The sequence below is a fragment of the Malus sylvestris genome, chromosome 14, assembly GCF_916048215.2.
Source record: "Malus sylvestris chromosome 14, drMalSylv7.2, whole genome shotgun sequence".
In the NCBI taxonomy this organism is placed as follows: Eukaryota; Viridiplantae; Streptophyta; class Magnoliopsida; order Rosales; family Rosaceae; genus Malus; species Malus sylvestris.
Window position 1 is genome coordinate 27,463,364 of NC_062273.1, and position 18,354 is coordinate 27,481,717.

Below are 18,354 nucleotides of genomic sequence, written 5' to 3' on the forward strand. Positions count from 1 at the left end.
TATCCGAGAAAGTCGGTGCTTTACAATATAAAAAGACATTCTCGAAATTACGAAAAGGCCCCGAAAGCTTCCCGCTACGTCTAGTATGTTCTAGCAGCTTGCGTGTCGTCGTTTCAGCCTCCTTAAAATCTGACTCACACTCTCCCAAGCACCCATCAGAAAAAACTCACAACGATTCGATCAACCGAAGGAAATACCATATCAAATTCTTGAAACGCAGTTGTGGATTTTCCCGCCATTGTTGCAGAAAAGCTTCAGCTTCCTCCTCATAAGGTAGGTCCAAGATTTCTCTTGCTTCTCTCTCTCTGTGAATCTTTGAGTTTTTAGAGTTGATTTCCATATGGGTATTGGGTTTTGAACGAATTAATTTTAGTAAAGTCTCTGTCATTTTTCAATCTCGGAAAAAGAATTGAAGAAGTTCAAGAATTTCGTAAATTGGGAAGACATGATCGATGATTGCAGGTTTTATTTATACGCTCTGTTTTCGCCTTTCGATACTGTTGAGTTGAATTGAAAGGAACCCAGGTGAAAAGGTTTTAATTTTTATTTGAATTGCATGTTACCCAGATGAAAAATCGAAGAAGTTAATGAATTTCGTAAAGTGGGAAAAGTATGATCAATGGTTCTTTGTGTTCTTGGGTTGAATTGAAAAGAACCCAGATAAAATATTTTAATTTCTAGTTGAAATTAAAGAAACCCAGATGGAGAGTTTTAATTTTTATTTGAATTGGAAGTTTCCCAAGTTTCCCGGATGCAAAATTCTAAGTTTTGTTTAAACTGAAGGAACTTATACAAAAAGTTTGAATTTTTACTGTATTTTTTTAATTATCTCACCCATGTTGTTTACAGTGATTGTTAGGTATCATTAATTGGTGAAGGAAAATGAATCCTGATAAGTTTACCCACAAGACCAATGAGACTATTGCCGGAGCTCATGGCCTGGCCATGGATGCTGGCCACGCGCAGTTCACGCCGCTCCATCTTGCAACAACATTGGTATCTGATCCCAGTGGCATTTTCAGCCAAGCCATTGCCAATGCCGGTGGCAGTGCAGACGCTCCGAAGTCTGTGGAGAGGGTGTTCAACCAAGCCCTGAAGAAACTCCCATCTCAGTCACCTCCGCCGGATGAAATCCCAGCCAGTTCATCTCTCATCAAAGTGATTAGGAGAGCGCAGTCAGCGCAGAAGGCGAGAGGGGACACACACTTGGCCGTTGATCAGTTGATTCTTGGTCTTCTTGAGGATTCCCAGATTGGGGACTTGTTGAAGGAAGCCGGCATTGCCACGGCCAGAGTGAAATCTGAAGTCGAAAAGCTTCGTGGGAAGGAAGGGAAGAAGGTGGAGAGTGCTTCTGGCGATACTACATTTCAGGCATTGAAGACTTATGGACGGGACCTTGTTGAGCAGGCCGGGAAACTTGACCCGGTTATTGGCCGTGACGAGGAGATAAGGAGAGTGGTGAGGATTCTTTCGAGGAGGACTAAGAACAACCCTGTTCTAATTGGAGAGCCGGGAGTTGGGAAGACTGCTGTGGTTGAAGGGCTGGCTCAGAGGATAGTCGGTGGGGATATCCCTAGTAATCTGGCCGATGTGAGGCTCATTGCATTGGATATGGGAGCTTTGGTGGCCGGGGCCAAGTATCGAGGGGAGTTTGAGGAGCGGTTAAAGGCGGTTTTGAAGGAAGTGGAAGAGGCTGAGGGGAAGGTGATTCTGTTTATTGATGAAATTCACCTTGTTCTAGGCGCCGGAAGGACGGAGGGATCCATGGATGCAGCCAACCTGTTCAAGCCAATGCTCGCGCGGGGGCAACTTCGGTGCATTGGCGCAACAACTCTTGAGGAGTACAGAAAATATGTAGAGAAGGATGCTGCATTTGAGAGAAGGTTCCAGCAGGTTTATGTGGCGGAGCCTAGTGTTCCGGATACAATTAGCATCCTTCGAGGTTTGAAAGAGAAGTATGAGGGTCATCATGGTGTTCGGATTCTGGACAGAGCTCTTGTTGTTGCTGCACAGCTTTCGAGTCGATACATCACAGGTATGAATTAAAAATGGCTAACAATTGTGGTCTATTTTCTATGTTTAGGTATTTTTTAGCATTCGATGTTGAATTGAATGTTCTGTGAAAAATTACTTGGTATTGAAGTTTTCCTCTTTGCTTTTGTTTTGTAGGGCGACATCTCCCTGACAAGGCGATTGATCTAGTTGACGAAGCTTGTGCGAATGTGAGAGTCCAACTTGACAGCCAACCTGAAGAAATCGATAACCTCGAAAGGAAGAGGATGCAGCTGGAAATTGAGCTTCATGCACTTGAGAGAGAAAAGGACAAAGCTAGCAAAGCTCGTCTTGTCGAGGTGATTACTTGATCCATAACTTATTAGAGAATATTTGTCTGATGAAGTCGCAGATGTAGCTATTCAATATCTTGGTCTTTCTTTGTTCTTATGTTCGTTGTTCTGCCATTTTATTCTCAGGTGCGAAAAGAGCTTGATGAACTGAGAGACAAGCTTCAGCCACTGGTGATGAAGTATCGAAAGGAGAAGGAAAGGGTTGATGAGCTTCGAAAGCTTAAGCAGAAGCGTGAAGAGCTCTTGGTAGCTTTAGCAGAGGCCGAAAGAAGATATGATTTGGCTAGGGCTGCTGACTTGCGTTATGGCGCTATTCAGGAAGTGGAAACCACCATTGCAAAGCTTGAAGGTAGTACCGACGAAAACTTGATTTTGACAGAGACGGTTGGACCAGAACAAATTGCAGAGGTGGTAAGCCGTTGGACCGGCATACCTGTCACACGGCTCGGCCAGAATGACAAAGAAAGGTTAATTGGACTTGCGGAAAGGTTGCATAAGAGAGTAGTGGGGCAAGACCAGGCAGTTGATGCTGTCGCCGAGGCAGTTTTAAGGTCAAGAGCGGGGCTAGGAAGGCCACAACAACCTACTGGTTCCTTCCTCTTCTTGGGTCCAACTGGTGTCGGTAAAACCGAGCTTGCGAAGGCGCTTGCTGAACAACTTTTTGATGACGAGAATCTGATTGTCAGAATTGACATGTCCGAGTATATGGAACAACATTCTGTCTCGCGCTTAATTGGCGCTCCCCCTGGGTAATTGCATTTATAGTTTTCTTCGCTCGAGCATGTTTGTGAGCTCAGCTGCGGCATTATGAATTCTGACTCGTTCATATTTTACAGGTATATTGGTCACGATGAAGGCGGGCAACTCACGGAGGCCGTGAGGCGGAGGCCTTACAGTGTTGTATTGTTTGATGAAGTGGAGAAGGCTCACACCGCCGTTTTCAACACTCTCCTGCAAGTCCTGGATGATGGAAGACTGACCGATGGACAAGGCCGGACAGTTGATTTCAGAAACACGGTGATCATCATGACTTCAAACTTGGGAGCAGAACATCTCCTCTCCGGTTTGACGGGCAAGTGTTCGATGCAGGTTGCTCGCGATAAAGTTATGCAACAGGTATCATCTTTGGTTACCCCAAATTTGAATTATGATTGCGTATCGCTTCGTTCTTTCAATACTTAACTAGTATGGTTCTTGCATAGGTGAGAAAGCACTTTAGGCCGGAGCTGCTGAATCGTCTCGATGAGATTGTTGTGTTCGATCCTCTTTCTCACGACCAACTGAGGAAGGTTGCCAGGTTGCAAATGAAAGATGTTGCAGCCCGACTGGCCGAGAGGGGCATCGCTATGGCAGTCACCGATGCAGCGTTGGAATACATTCTGGACGAGAGTTATGATCCCGTGAGTATCGGTTTTACGAATCCAAAAATCTTTTCTCTGCGTACTCCTGTGTGATATGAAACACTAAACAAGTACTCTTTTTTCGTCTTCAGGTTTACGGTGCCAGACCTATTCGGAGATGGCTGGAGAAGAAGGTGGTGACGGAGTTGTCGCGGATGCTTGTGCGAGAAGAAATAGATGAAAACTCGACCGTGTTCATAGATGCAGCGCCAACCGGAAGCGGGCTGGCGTATAGGGTTGAGAAGAACGGAGGGCTTGTCAATGCGGCGACCGGGCAGAAGTCGGATGTGTTGATCCACATCCCGAACACCAACGGGCCGAGGTCTGATGCCGAACAGGCTGTGAAGAAGATGAAGATTGAGGAAATGGATGAAGATCTTGACATGGATGAGTAAAAATAGGTTGCGAACTTGTAAGGAAACTCTTCTGTTTTCTGCAGAGTGTCTGTAATGATGTTCCAACTGTTTTAACTGTGTGTTTTTTGTCTTACTTCTTTGGTACTGGGTTGATTTGTATAATCAAAAGTGATTTTTAATATGTTGCGGTGTATCTTATTATATGTCCTGATTAATGATTTAACGGCTAAAAATTCCGCTTATGCGTCCGGAATTTCGACACAAGATGTAACTGCTAAAGTTTCAGTTTTAACGGTTAAAACCTCAGTGTGTGATTCATTGGAGAACATGCTAAAATTTTCTGTTATATGCAGCCCACTACCTAAATATAATGGAGGTTAGCTGCACTACGTAACCAAGTTCATCGAAACTGTCGATAATGTCAACAAATACTTCACGACGCATAAACAATATATCATCGTATAAATTTAAGAATGTAAGTTCGTATATATACGCAATAAAATTAAAAGAAATGAATTTTATTTTGAAGAGCAACGGCAGAGTGATTTCATTCATAAGAACCGAACAATACAATGTCATATTAGGTACATATTCTCCAGCGATCAAATTTATGCAAAGATAAAAACATCAAATTTGGTACTGTTGACCCTAAAAACTACCAAGCCTACGTGGCGCGCAGGCCGATTAATCTATAAGCTAACTACGTCATTCGGTGAATGCGGGGCGTGCCAACTCGTCGGCCGAGCTCGGCCGAGGAGTAAATTTGTTGATGTTGCATTGGGTGCGCGGCTGACTCCTGCGTCTTGCGATTGCGACCGAGGAAGGAACGCGTCTCGGCCTCTTGGGTTCTCGAACCTGAAGACAAGGTTACTATTCTTACGAAGTTCACGAGTCGTCGTCGTCGGATTCAGTCACATTGATGTTATTCGTCAGAGTAAACTCACGTCGAATCGACACCAAAGTGTAAGGGCACAAATACTCAAAGCAAATATAAGTTTTAATAGTGAACGTGATTCGGTCATCCGAATGCCGAACTCTAAATCCCACTTGGGAGTATCCAATCATAAAATAACTCGGCGTGCAATGCGCCGAGCTCGATATACTGTAACACCTCACTTCGCCGAGGAGGCTAATGAGATGACCTCAATCAATAAGGATCCGGAAATCCTTCTCGACCGAGACTTGGATAGATAACCAACCGTCCTCGCTGCAGTGCTATTGATGCTAACGGAAGATACTGCGAGACCGACTGATTCTACGATGACAGAGCTATCTATGCCGACTTAAGATATCACCGGTTGCTTCCACAGTGCTGTTGATGCCAACGGAAGATGTGTCAGCGAGAAAAAAAAAAGAAAAAATCTCAAAGTTGTTGAGAAAGTTTGCGCATGGCAGTTTTGTGTTGAATTGCAGGGAGCTTTGAATGATGCACAGCCTCTTCTATTTATAGCAACGGATCCCCCAAGGTCGAGTTAAAACCCTATTCGGACTAGGACTTCTTCTCCTGATCAAACACTGACTCGACCAATCCTACTTTCATTATGACTGTGAACCTAGTCCCTTATTGAACTAGATTCGCTTTCGGGTTATTAATCCTGCCGAGACTCCTTATTGCACTAGGACTCGACCTGTTTTACGTCATGACCTAGCCAACCTATGTTTGGAGGCCCACGTACAGAACGATCCATAGCACCCTTGTCGCAAGGCTTTTCGGACCGAGAATGATTCTATACTCGGCCCAAACTACTATTTTGGGCCTAAACAGGTACTCAATGTCCACACAAAGCTGTCGCTCAAACAAGCGAGGCGACAACATTGCTAAAACAAAAAGGCCACAACAAGTTGTCGAAGCAACCACAAAAACAATAAAACTATTTAATCCGAGAATAGAAAAACTTTTGTGTGTGTGTGTGTAGCTTTCTAGTCTTTTGTCCTACGTCTGTACTTGTAGGCCTATCATTGTCGCCATGCAGGGACCTCAGTCCGATCATTTATTTAGGTAGCATCTAAAGAACGGACACAATATTCTTTGACGTGGGTGATTGTAAACCAGCTTCTTCGGGATCGGTCCAGAGATTTTTGAAATCCGAGACAATGTCAAAATATATGCCTTCACTTCATCTAAAAAAAATTGTTTGTTTTCACATATAAGACATTGATAAAATTATATTTAAAAACATGTCAAACTCAATAATTTAGAAATACGGAATAACTAATTCATTTTGTATTAAGAGAAGGAAACCAAAAAAATTTGGGCTTATAAGTAGATAGATTATAAGTTTTATTTTCCATCTGAACTTTTAAAGTGTTTTTGTATAAATCGTGAGATATTTGTTCTTATTTACTAACCTCATCAATATAAGACTAAAAAAATAATAATGTTTTCGAGTCTTTAAGGAAATTTGTAAAAATTGGAATGTAAATAAGCACACATGATGTTTTAAACCTAAGACCTCATCATTAATTTTGAACAACAAAACCAGCAGTTCTAGCTAAATTTATTTGTCACTAAGACCTCACATACTTATACCAAACTATGGCTATAAACAATCCACAAGAAACCCAAGGTCACATTACCACAACAAATTAAAGATTAAACATAAAATAAAATAAAATAGAACCACTTGGAAAAGCCATGGCATATTCCTAGTCAAAACCGAAACAAAAATAATAATGTACACATAATTAATTCATATTAATTAATTCCCATCTCATCTTCTTACATATCCAACCTTCAAAAAAATGTGCATCTACCATTCCTAAGTTCTAACCCCCAATACAAAAATTAACAACTAGATAAACTATTAGTGAAAATTCAACCTAACCCACCCAACAAATTGAACACGATCCCAACCTACCCAGCGCACTGGAACCCTCCCTCTGCCCACCCTCCTATATATTGTATCCAACACCACTATACACTGAACTCCACACACAATCTAAACAGCATGTTTGTTCTCATAGTCTTCACCGTCGTCTTTGCCTTCTTCTTATACCGGATATTTGCCCCCGGCGGGAGCCGTCACCCTCTGCCTCTTCCGCCGGGGCCGAAACCTTGGCCTGTAGTAGGGAACCTGCCCCACTTAGGCCCCGTTCCCCACCACTCTCTGGCGGCGTTGGCCCGTCAGTATGGACCCCTCATGCACCTCCGCTTGGGGTTTGTTGACGTGGTTGTTGCCGCCTCCGCCTCCGTGGCGTCACAGTTTCTGAAGACCCATGACGCTAATTTCTCGAGCCGGCCACCCAACTCCGGCGCCAAGCATCTCGCTTACAACTACCAGGACTTGGTGTTCGCGCCGTACGGTCCACGGTGGCGATTGTTGCGGAAGATCAGCTCCGTCCATTTGTTCTCCGGCAAGGCTCTGGATGATCTTAAACACGTTCGCCAGGTCAGCAATCCGGCCAATCCGGCCGTCGTCTTCATTGACTTCGTCCCTTTTTACGTTGATTTTCCCTACGTTTCATTATTAATGCATGTTTTATTAATTTTCAATCAATCGGAAACTGAAAAATAAAAGAAAAACGAACTAAATCTTGTTTAAGTGCAATCGAAAACGTTGATTTTCCTATGATCTTAAGTGCTGTTCTCAAAAACGCTTTTAGTCATTTAAAAGCATTTCTCAAATTTGGTTTGCAAAGTAATTTTTTCATTTGGGATATTTAATTACAATTTGTAATTGTTTTAATATTATAGGAGGAGGTAGGTGTGCTTGCACATGGATTAGCAAGTGCAGGGTCAAAGCCAGTGAACTTGGCGCAGCTACTGAACGTGTGCACGGTGAACGCCCTAGGGCGGGTGATGGTAGGACGGAGGCTCTTCGGCAACGGCATGGGCGGCGAAGACCCAAAGGCGGATGAGTTCAAGTCCATGGTGGTGGAGATGATGGTGTTGGCCGGAGTATTCAACATCGGCGACTTCATCCCCTCCCTAGAGTGGCTGGACTTGCAGGGGGTGGCGGGAAAGATGAAGAAGCTACACAAGAGGTTCGATGCCTTCTTGACCGCCATTGTTGAAGAGCACAAGAGGAGCCGCGGAGGGAAGCACGTCGACATGCTGACGACGTTGCTGTCGCTCAAGGAGGATGCCGACGGTGAGGGCGCCAAGCTCACAGACACTGAGATTAAAGCTTTGCTTTTGGTACGTAGCTCCTCTCTCTCTCTCTCTCTAAGGGAAGTAATTATTTGAAACGATTTTTAATCTTCCACATATATTTTTGTTATTTGGCCTTAGAAATTCAATTTGATCAATTTAATTGTAAAAAAAATGTGCAGGAAGTGAAAAATTGATGTGCAACAATCAACCCGCTTAAATTTAAATTACCTATAAAAAAATTCTCTTTATTAATTAAAATAAAGTAAAAAGATAATTTGCTCTTTTATCGCAAAAGAAAACCACAGGTGGTATGTAATTTCGATACAAATATTTTTTTTCACATGTTTTCGTAACATATCTCTAATTTTTTAAAATAAAAATATAAAATCCTCTCCACTCTCACGTTTTCTCTCACTCCCTCTATCTTTCATATTCCTCTCCAACTTCTCTTTTCCATGTATTTTCTAAAAACAAAATAACTTCTTTCACATGCAAAGTGTGTGGGGGCTAGTAGATGACTTTTGCAAACAATAATACAATATTTCGTAACTCAATTATTGAATTGGACTTGACATGTCAACGTTGTAAAAGAATGAGGATTCTGGATCCTCTATGTGATAATCTCGGAGATCTTCAAATCAAATTCGTTTATTGTACATCATATGGTCATTTTTTATCAAGTACTATTTATATTTAATCATTAATAAAAAATTACAATAATTTACGACCGCACAATATACGATGATTGGATATGATTGAAGAATTTCCAAAATCCTCACAAAGAGATTCCGGAAAGAATTCTCATTCCTCTTTAAAAAACCTTGGATGGCCTCGAGGTTTCTCTTTGTCTTAATTAATTTACTTTTTCCTCAAAAGAAAAGAATGTAAAGATTTTTACCTTATTTATTTTTCAATTTTTTTTGGGAGACTGGCAAGCTAGAAAGTTAATATGCACTATTTTTACTAATTTCCCCAAAATTCAAAAAAAAAAAAAACATTTTTACTATTTCTTCTTCCTGTTTTCATATATTTGGTAGGTTAGAAAAGTAATTTTCTTTTCCAGCTTACCTTTCTTTTCCAGTTGGCCACGTGACCTCTCTCTCACGTGAAACTTTAAAATATGTCATTAGTGGATCCCCCGCTCCTTGACTGTCAAACTACTACAAAAAGCTATTTAAATAAGGATAAGGGACTTTTTCGGCTTCTTTTCGTCGGGATTTGAATGATCAATTAATCGTGTTAATTTATTGTACATCGTATGATGAGTTTTATTAGGTAATATATAAATATTTAATTTTAAATTTAAAACATAAAATGATTTTTATCACATGATATACGATGAACAGACATAAATTGATGTTCTAGAGATCCATCAGATTTTCTCGTAACTTCCACACCGCAAGTTTTTAAATTTTTTCATACACTTGGCATGAATTTGGTGATCGAAATTAAATTTTGTAAGATGAAAGGGATCTGTCTTTTTATAATTTATGGCACATATTAACGTGCACGTTCTGGTTCTATAAAATTGATTCAGGTGTCTTACTTAATATTGAGAGATTTTTCAATGGTGTCCAAGTGTAAAAACATAACTAGTTGGACATTTAAAAAAATGTTTAACCTATTGTATTACGACATTTGATGTACCGTGTTGTGTCTGGCACAATAAAAATTTTATCCCAAATACCAAATGACTGACCCATAATATTTTTCATGCACACAGAACATGTTTACAGCTGGCACTGACACGTCATCAAGCACAGTGGAATGGGCCATAGCAGAACTCCTTCGCCACCCCAAAATTCTAGCCCAACTCCAACAAGAGCTGGACCAAGTCGTGGGTCGAGACCGGCTCGTAACCGAATCGGACCTGCCCAACCTGACCTACCTCCAAGCCGTGATCAAGGAAACCTTCCGGCTCCACCCATCCACCCCGCTCTCTCTTCCCCGAATGGCGACCGAGAGTTGCGAAATCAACGGATTTCACATTCCTAAGGGTGCCACTCTCTTGGTCAACGTATGGGCCATATCTCGCGATCCGGATCAATGGTCCGAACCGCTCGAGTTTAGGCCCGAGCGGTTCATGTCGGGAGGTGAGAAGCCCAATGTCGACGTTAGGGGGAATGACTTCGAGGTCATACCGTTCGGGGCCGGGCGTAGAATATGTGCCGGGATGAGCCTTGGGTTGCGGATGGTGTCTCTGATGACTGCAACCCTGGTCCATGGTTTTGATTGGACCTTGGCCGATGGGCTGACCCCTGAGAAGTTGAACATGGACGAGGCCTATGGGCTCACCCTACAAAGAGCCGCACCGTTAATGGTGCACCCGCGTAACAGGCTAGCCCCTCATGCATACAATGCATCATCATCTTGAATTCTTGAGAGTGCTATGTGGTGGTGATGATTTTATGGAAAATTTGTTGTCTTTGTTACTAGTATTCACGTTTGGTTTGGATGTTAAGTTGAATGAAATGGTGGTTTTGTTTCTCCAAGAATTCTACAAGAAAGTGTGTCTAGTATTTTCTTTGTGTTGTTTGCAGGTAGAAGTGCTTCTTTGTTTAAGACTCGATGATATGCTCGTCATGTCCGTTATTTTACTTTAAATATCTTAAATAAATGTAAGTATTTTAACCAAATCCCACACAAGATACTTAATAGCAAACATTGATGTAGTCAAGTCGGCTGGGAAAACGTATTATCTTTTTATATCCAAGTTTGAATATTCTTGTATATAATTTGTTTGTTAAAAGTTTGAATATTCTTGTATATAATTTTTTTTAATAAACGATAATATATAATAATTCATCTATCTTATGAGGAGAAAAAATGTATGAACCCAAGAAGTACCAGAGCGATTCACCGCTTGCCCCTACATAATAGATTACATAAGAATATCACTAAAAATATATAAATTACTTAAAGATATTCATTCTGCAAATGTCATTTAATCATCGAAACAATTAAGGATGAATGGTTTTTTTATTGGAAAAAAAAATAGTTAGATTATTTATTCCTATCGAAAAATGCTAAGGAGATTCTTAAAAGTTAAACTCTCCATAGATTTTTTGCCATGCATATTTCCGGCACAATTTTTTTAATCTTGACACGAAAATTAATATTAAACTGTGAAATGACAAAGAATCTATGAAGAGTTAACGTCAAGAATTGACAAGTCTCCATAACATTTCTTCCTTTCAAAATTAAAAGAGAAGGCAGTTGAGTATCGTTGATAATGATAATTTGATATTAACTAACAATGATTGGATAATTGAATGGGGTTTTTGGCCAAAACGATGTCGTAGATACAGAACCACCAAAATCCAAGTGCTTTCTTCTCTGCAACGACCAAAAACAACGAACTCTCTCCCTTGCTCTCTCCCTCTGAAATTCCGATTGTCGTTTCATCTCAAAATGCGAGCTCACCAATTCGAATCTGAGCCGTCCATTTCAGGGTTTTGTCCCTGAACCCAATCTGTCCCCACGGCAATGGCGACGGACCTTCAGAAACACTTCAACACGTCGGTCAACTCGCCGATCCCGAGCCTCCCAGCTATAATCGACGGTCAAGATCAGAGCTTTTCCGTCGTCATCTTGCCGGAGTGCCATGGTATCTGGTACGACGCCGTTCTGGTGGTTCCTGCAGTCGTTTTCGTGGTTTACTTAGCGTTCCACGCCAAGAAGAACGTCATCAAGCTCTCCAATGGAAGATCATACATCATGATTTCCTCTTATGCCCTTGTGTGGGTCGCAAGCCTTCTCAACCTCGCCTAGTGCGCTCTTCAGGTTCGTGGGTTTTCAAATTTTGAAGGTTTTGCGTTGTGGGTTTGTACAGTTTTGTGATTCGAGTGCGATTTGGTGTTTGATTTTTCGATGCAGGCATGGCAGTGCTCAGGTGGGAAGTAAAAGAATTGTGCTCGTTAATTTGAGCGTATACCATTTGATGTTGTTTTATAGGGATTACAAGAAGTATTTGGATGAAGAACAAACTCTTCAAACCAAGGAGAAGTATTTGGATGAAGAACAAACTCTTCAAACCAAATTTACAGATAATACAAAAGATAAATAACCTATGTTATATTCGAAATACTTGCAACAGATAAGGCTTATCTCAGCCTTCCTTTGGACTAATCTGATTGTGATCTTCAGTAAGTGTTGTGGCGGGAACCATTGAATTCGGACTTGGTTTATCACACCCCCGCAAGCTGAGCGGTCGCCGGCGAACGGGAAGCTTGGATAAAAGATAGTTGAAACGATGAGTAGACAGACCTTTAGTCAAAAAATCAGCAACCTGATCTTGAGTAGCTACATAGCTCACCTGAAGTTCACCACGAGTAACCTTCTCACGAATATAATGATAGTCAACTTCCACGTGACGGGTCCGTGCATGAAAAACAGGGTTAGAGGCAAGGGAGATAGCAGAAATATTATCACACCACACCTTTGGAGGAGACAAATGAAGATGCAGGTCTTTAAAGAGTTGACGAAACCATGAAAGAGTAGCTGCAGTTATGGAAAGTTGGCGATATTCTGATTCTGTGCTAGAGCGAGACACTCCTTTTTGTTTCTTAGAACTCCAGGACACAAGGTTTGGACCAAGAAATATACAAAACCCGCCAGTGGATTTGCGATCATCGGGGTCTCCTGCATAATCAGAGTCGGCAAAGGCAGTGAGGGTGAGAGGTCCAGGTTTGTACACAAGGCCATGATCGGGAGTGGACTTCAAATAGCGAAGGATGCGTTTAACAGCAATCCAGTGTGTGGTGGTTGGTTGATGCATGAACTGGCAAACTTGGTTGACAGAGAAGGCAATATCAGGGCGGGTGAAAGTAAGATATTGGAGTGCACCCACCACACTCCTAAACTCGGTGATGTCTTGTAAGGGTTCACCATCATATAAGCTGAGGCGTTTGCCACTGACTGCAGGAGTGGAGACCGGTTTACAGTCCACCATGTTGGTACGTTGAAGCAAATCAGAAATATATTTAGACTGTGAGAGATGAAGACCATGACTGGAGCGATGAACCTCCATACCCAAAAAATACGTGAGAGGACCAAGATCTTTCATTGAAAAAACCGAGCCCATGTCCTTGATCAAGGAGTTGATACACTGAATGTTGTTGCCTGTGATAAGTATGTCATCGACATAGATTAATAAGTAAATACGAATTAAACCATGACAATACACAAAGAGAGATGAGTCTGCTTGGGAGGCCACAAAACCAAGATGTTCCAGATGATTAGAAAAACATTGGAACCATGCCCTAGGAGCCTGTTTAAGGCCATACAACGATCTGCGCAATTTACAGACATGGGTGGGATATTGAGGATCAACAAAACCAGTGGGTTGTTTCATGTAAACTTCATCATATATGGAACCATGTAAAAACGCATTCTGAACATCCAGTTGACGTATAGGCCATGAAAAATGAACAGCCATAGCAATAATAAGCCGAATGGTTGAGTGGGTCACCACGGGACTAAAGGTTTCACCATAATCAAGACCTGGTTGTTGATGAAAACCATTTGCCACAAGACGAGCTTTAAACCGATCAATAGACCCATCAGACTTGCGTTTAAGACGAAAGACCCATTTATTTGGTAGTACATTCATGGTAGGAGTATAGGGTACCAAAGATCATGTGCCCGCACGTTGTAGGGCATTGAATTCATCAGCCATAGCTGTCCTCCATTCCTGAAATTTATTAGCTTGACTGTAGCATGTAGGTTCAGACATAGCAGTGATGGTGGAAGTATGGGCATACTTAGGGTTAGGTTTAGAAATGCCATCTTTTGCACGGGTAACCATAGGATGGATAGTGGGGGGTGCTAGAGTGGATGGGGTTGTCGAAAGGGGAGGGAGAAGTGGGGTAGGTGGAAGTGACGTTACTGGAGGTGTGGAAATGGGGGGGGATAGTAGGGTAGGGTGGGAAGAGGGTAAAGGTGAGGGGATAGGGGAGGAAATAGGAGTCAAAGGGTGTGTGATAGAGACGGGTGAGGGAATGGGAGTGTCTGAAGGAGGGTTGGAATGGGTAATGGAAGTATGGGATAAAGTAGGATTAGGTGGCGAATTTGGGGTTGAAGCTTTAGCTCATACTTTCCTTGTTTCTGGGATTGCTGTTGGTGTAGACACATTGCTTAAGGTAATAACTAATCAGTGTAATCGCCTTTTCGCTACATTGACGAAGAATCGGTTTAATTGTGTATGCTTTTTGTGATTTCAGCTATATCAAATTCGTATTTTCGTTTTAGTTTCAGTAGGTCGAGATGGGATCAACCATTTCGATCTCAGTTTTCCTGGTATATGAAATGCAATTTCTGTTACTTCATAGTGTGCTAGAATTTCGTTGCGAAAATCCATTTTGTTACCTTTGATCGTAATTCGTATAGATGTTATGTCTGCAGAGGCAGAGTGAGCAATTGACTGATCACCTGCTGGTTTGGCCATTGTCAAAGTCTAGTGCTTTTCTTTCAGCACATTGAAGAAGTCTACATAATAATAAGCTTTGATAATCGGTTTGGATCAATGAACAAGTCTGGCGTTTGGTTGTTTTAGCATGACATTGAGAATTCTTGTTGGTAAATGTTTTACGACAATTGTTTTTGTAATTGTATGCATTCGGGTTTGTTCTACATCGTCATAATGTTTCACAACAATTGTTTTCGTTGCAAAATTCATTTTCAGGTAATCTATGTATTCGGGTTTGGGGTACCGCTGTTCATCGTTGGCATCGGAAGTACATTTGGAGTGAAGTGGGGCTTGTGGCTCATCCACAAATTATTGCTTACTGCACTTTATGGCTTCATATTGTTTGTGCATTTCTCAAAATCGAGAGAGAAGTTACCTCGCGAGTACATTTCTAATTCCACTTGTACTGCTTTTGCCGGAATTTTACAAATCTAATGTGCGGTTATCTTCTAATCTTCTGCAGCCAGACCAGCATTCTACAACTACATCGTCGTAATGTTTGTACTTTGTGCTCTGGCGTCGTTTGGTTGCGGGCTTGCTGGAATTGGAGCTAGTTTCGGAATCTGGTACTCGAAATTAAGTACAAATTTAGAACCATGATACATTCATTAGCTCAAATTCTTGCAATTTCAACTTTGAATTGGTGCATATCCTGCAGGTTGTACAATTTGACAGATATATGCTACCACACACTCTATCTTCCTTCTCTGTACATGATTTTTGTAGCCGATTTTTTCCAGGTGATCATTCTTCTCAATAATGGTTAAACAGCATTTCCGGGTTTTCAATAACTTGTGCCGTAAGTAATTATCGTGCAATTGCAAACCTACGTTGTGATGTTTACAGGAAGAAAGTTTTCTCCTGGAGAACGCGTATTACTCCGAGATGAAGGATGCTGGATTCTTTGACGCCGATTGGGATTAGTCCGTCGGACCATCGGTAACTTGTGAATGTGTAAGTTCAGCAGAAAGAAGGCTGGCCTTTTGTATACTTTGTAAATAACTTGAACAGATAAATGTTGAGTTTTGCGAGTAAAGTAGGCAGAGATTCCTGTATAAAATGATTAGGGTGTTAATCGCCGTTTTGTACCTAATAACACTCCAAAATAGTCATACCGCACTTATTTTAATTCTCGGAATATGGAATAGTATAATTGTTTGAGGTACTTGTCGATCCCTTGAATTTGTAAGGAGCTGCCAATTTCTCTTGAACTTTTATAACTAGTCAATCTTATCTTTTAACTTTTATAATTGACCAATTTTATTGTAAACTTTAATTTTATAATTGTAAAAATATAAATTTATCCTTAATGTGACCAACACATTTTATTTTTTTTCATTCTTCTTCTTTCCCACTGGTTCACTCCGTACACTTTTTGGTTCACTTGGTGTTTAGGATTTAGGGGGGAATTAACCAAGTATAAAAGTTGAGAGAGTTCAGTTAAAACTAAAGTTCAGGGAGAAACTGATCAATTATAAAAGTCCACCGGGGTAATGAGCTAAAATTAAAGTTTAGAGAGAAAATTGGCAACTCCATACAAGTTTCGGGAAGGAAAGCCGCCAATAGTATTTCGGGGTTTATTGTTCTGTTAAATAACTCCGTTACTTTGAAACAAAAATGAAAATTACAGACCATCTAGAAATTTTAGGGAAATTGCCCAAAATAATCAATTTTGTTAATCTTAGGAGCAAAATAGGATTTTTCCCTGAACTTTTATAACTAGTCAGATTCATCTTTTAACTTTTATAATAGGCCAATTATAAATGTTGAACATGTGATCAGTTAAAACTAAAGTTCGAGAAGAAACTACAAATTATAAATTTTCAATGGTGTAATGAGCTAAAATTAAAGTTTAGAGATAAAATTGGCAGCTTATTATGTATCTTTTTTTTAGTATATTAAGGCAGTTATTATACAAAATATAATAAATTTATCTAAATCCGTCTAGTCTGCTTAAGCCTCCGCCTAGGAGCTAGGCCTAACCCGTCGCCTAATTAGCACTTAGCGTCTTTATTCATCTTGATGCATCCACTGTCTTCGAGATCCTCAAATCTGTTCTGCGCTAAGAGCATATTCAAATGAGATGTCAAAATGTCCACATAAACTATAACAGTACAAAAAGACAGCCACTAATGTTTCCAACCGAAATACCAAATCCTATATGGCATGATATGGAATGGCAGCAAAGAGGCAGCTTCAAATATTTTTTAATTAATTATTAAATGTTTTTCAATTAGTTTGGCAGTCTGTTCATATCCTGCCTCTTTTCTTTTTGTTTTTTGTTTTTTTTTAATCAATGTTAGAGTTGCGAACTTGCGATAGAGATTAAAGAACGAAGGCCTCCTGGGATCAGCCTTCAGATCCATCCACGGTCGTCGTCCCCGAGCAGCTTTCTCCATGGCAGAGTCAATTCTCGAGCAGCTAAGGAATGGAACTGCTCGGTTCGAGCTCGCCGCCTCCCCCGTCCTTTCAATCTCAACTTCCAATTCTCCGATGAACCCAACGACGTCGTTCGGGGACCACAGCCACCGGTTCTTCGCTAGAATTGGACCGCCACTGTTAATTTCCCACTCGATTTTTTCAGCATGTCGTCATTTTTAGATTTTCGTTTAATTTTCTTTGACTTCTTAAGAATTAAACCCTAAAGTTCGTACCTTTTCGTTTTTACAGAGGCAGAGGATCGTCGGCGATGAAGAAAGTTGAAAGTTTTTCGGTTCAGAAATTAAGAACACAAAATAATGTAATAAAATAATTGTTTAATTTGAGGTATCAGGAGGGAACGAAATATGAAAATATATCAAATGCCACGTAGGTTGTTAAATTTAAATTTTATGTTCAAAATTTGATATCTTTTTAGAGATGGTCTAACCTGTCAAAAACATTAGTAAGCAACCGACGTGAGACATGAATGAGATGGTCCACACCACACTCCTACGTTACAAAAAGATGATGTATAATGATGACCAAGAATTGAATGATGTTTGTATTTTGACAATGGGTAAAAATAGTTGACTTTGTTACAATTACATATAGTTTAGAACAGAACGACACGGTGACATATAAACGTAAAGATAAGTTGCGTCGGTAAAAAAAGTATAGTTTTAGCTACGGTATTTAGAACTCTATTTTAATTTCACTTTACCTTGTAACTTAAATGTCACCACTTTGACTTGCTGACTCTCGCCTTTTAAAACATATATGTGAGCCAACATTCAATAAGACCATGGCAGATGTGCAATAAAATTGATTATGCGTAAATATTCAATAATTAGATAATATTAAGTTTAAAAGAAATTGAAGAGATGAAAAAACTAAAGGAAATTGATTCGTCCGGCACACCCAAATCAAACCTATATAAGAAACTAACATATCTAATGTAATATGTAGCGAATTTTAAATTTTATAAAGATGAATTTCAATTTTCAAGAAATAAACTAGAATTAAAATCGAATTTTAGGATACAAAGTGAAATGAATTTAAGTTTTAAAAGAATAAAATAACAAATTTTGAGTTACAATAAAAAATTAAAATTAAAATAGATCGAAGAGGCGTAATTAAAAGTAAAGGTGTGATATCCACACACCTTATTTTACTTCTCACACATCTTTCTAATTTTTTAATGTCGAATTGGATGAGTTGAAGACGATCAACAGACAAAAATTAACAAGGAGTGTATGAGAAGTAATTTGGTATA

The 18,354-nt window shown here is 40.3% G+C and overlaps 2 protein-coding genes and 1 pseudogene across 2 annotated transcripts; all 3 read left to right on the forward strand.

The window, feature by feature from the left end:
• The first annotated feature begins 108 nt into the window (after positions 1–108).
• LOC126599655 (chaperone protein ClpB1) lies at positions 109–4,282 on the forward strand. The gene is made up of 7 exons (XM_050266057.1): positions 109–273; positions 850–2,035; positions 2,170–2,351; positions 2,472–3,094; positions 3,182–3,461; positions 3,548–3,745; positions 3,838–4,282. The coding sequence occupies exons 2-7, from the start codon at positions 883–885 to the stop codon at positions 4,138–4,140; spliced, it is 2,739 nt and encodes a 912-aa protein (XP_050122014.1). The 5' UTR covers positions 109–273; positions 850–882; the 3' UTR covers positions 4,141–4,282.
• Positions 4,283–6,957: 2,675 nt separating this feature from the next.
• On the forward strand, positions 6,958–10,689 carry LOC126599791 (flavonoid 3'-monooxygenase-like). Its single transcript, XM_050266238.1, has 3 exons — positions 6,958–7,490; positions 7,796–8,239; positions 9,918–10,689. Exons 1-3 carry the CDS (start codon positions 7,050–7,052, stop codon positions 10,566–10,568), a joined length of 1,536 nt encoding a protein of 511 aa, XP_050122195.1. The 5' UTR covers positions 6,958–7,049; the 3' UTR covers positions 10,569–10,689.
• A 151-nt stretch (positions 10,690–10,840) lies between these two features.
• On the forward strand, positions 10,841–15,825 carry LOC126599172 (protein CANDIDATE G-PROTEIN COUPLED RECEPTOR 2-like; annotated as a pseudogene).
• Positions 15,826–18,354: the final 2,529 nt, after the last annotated feature.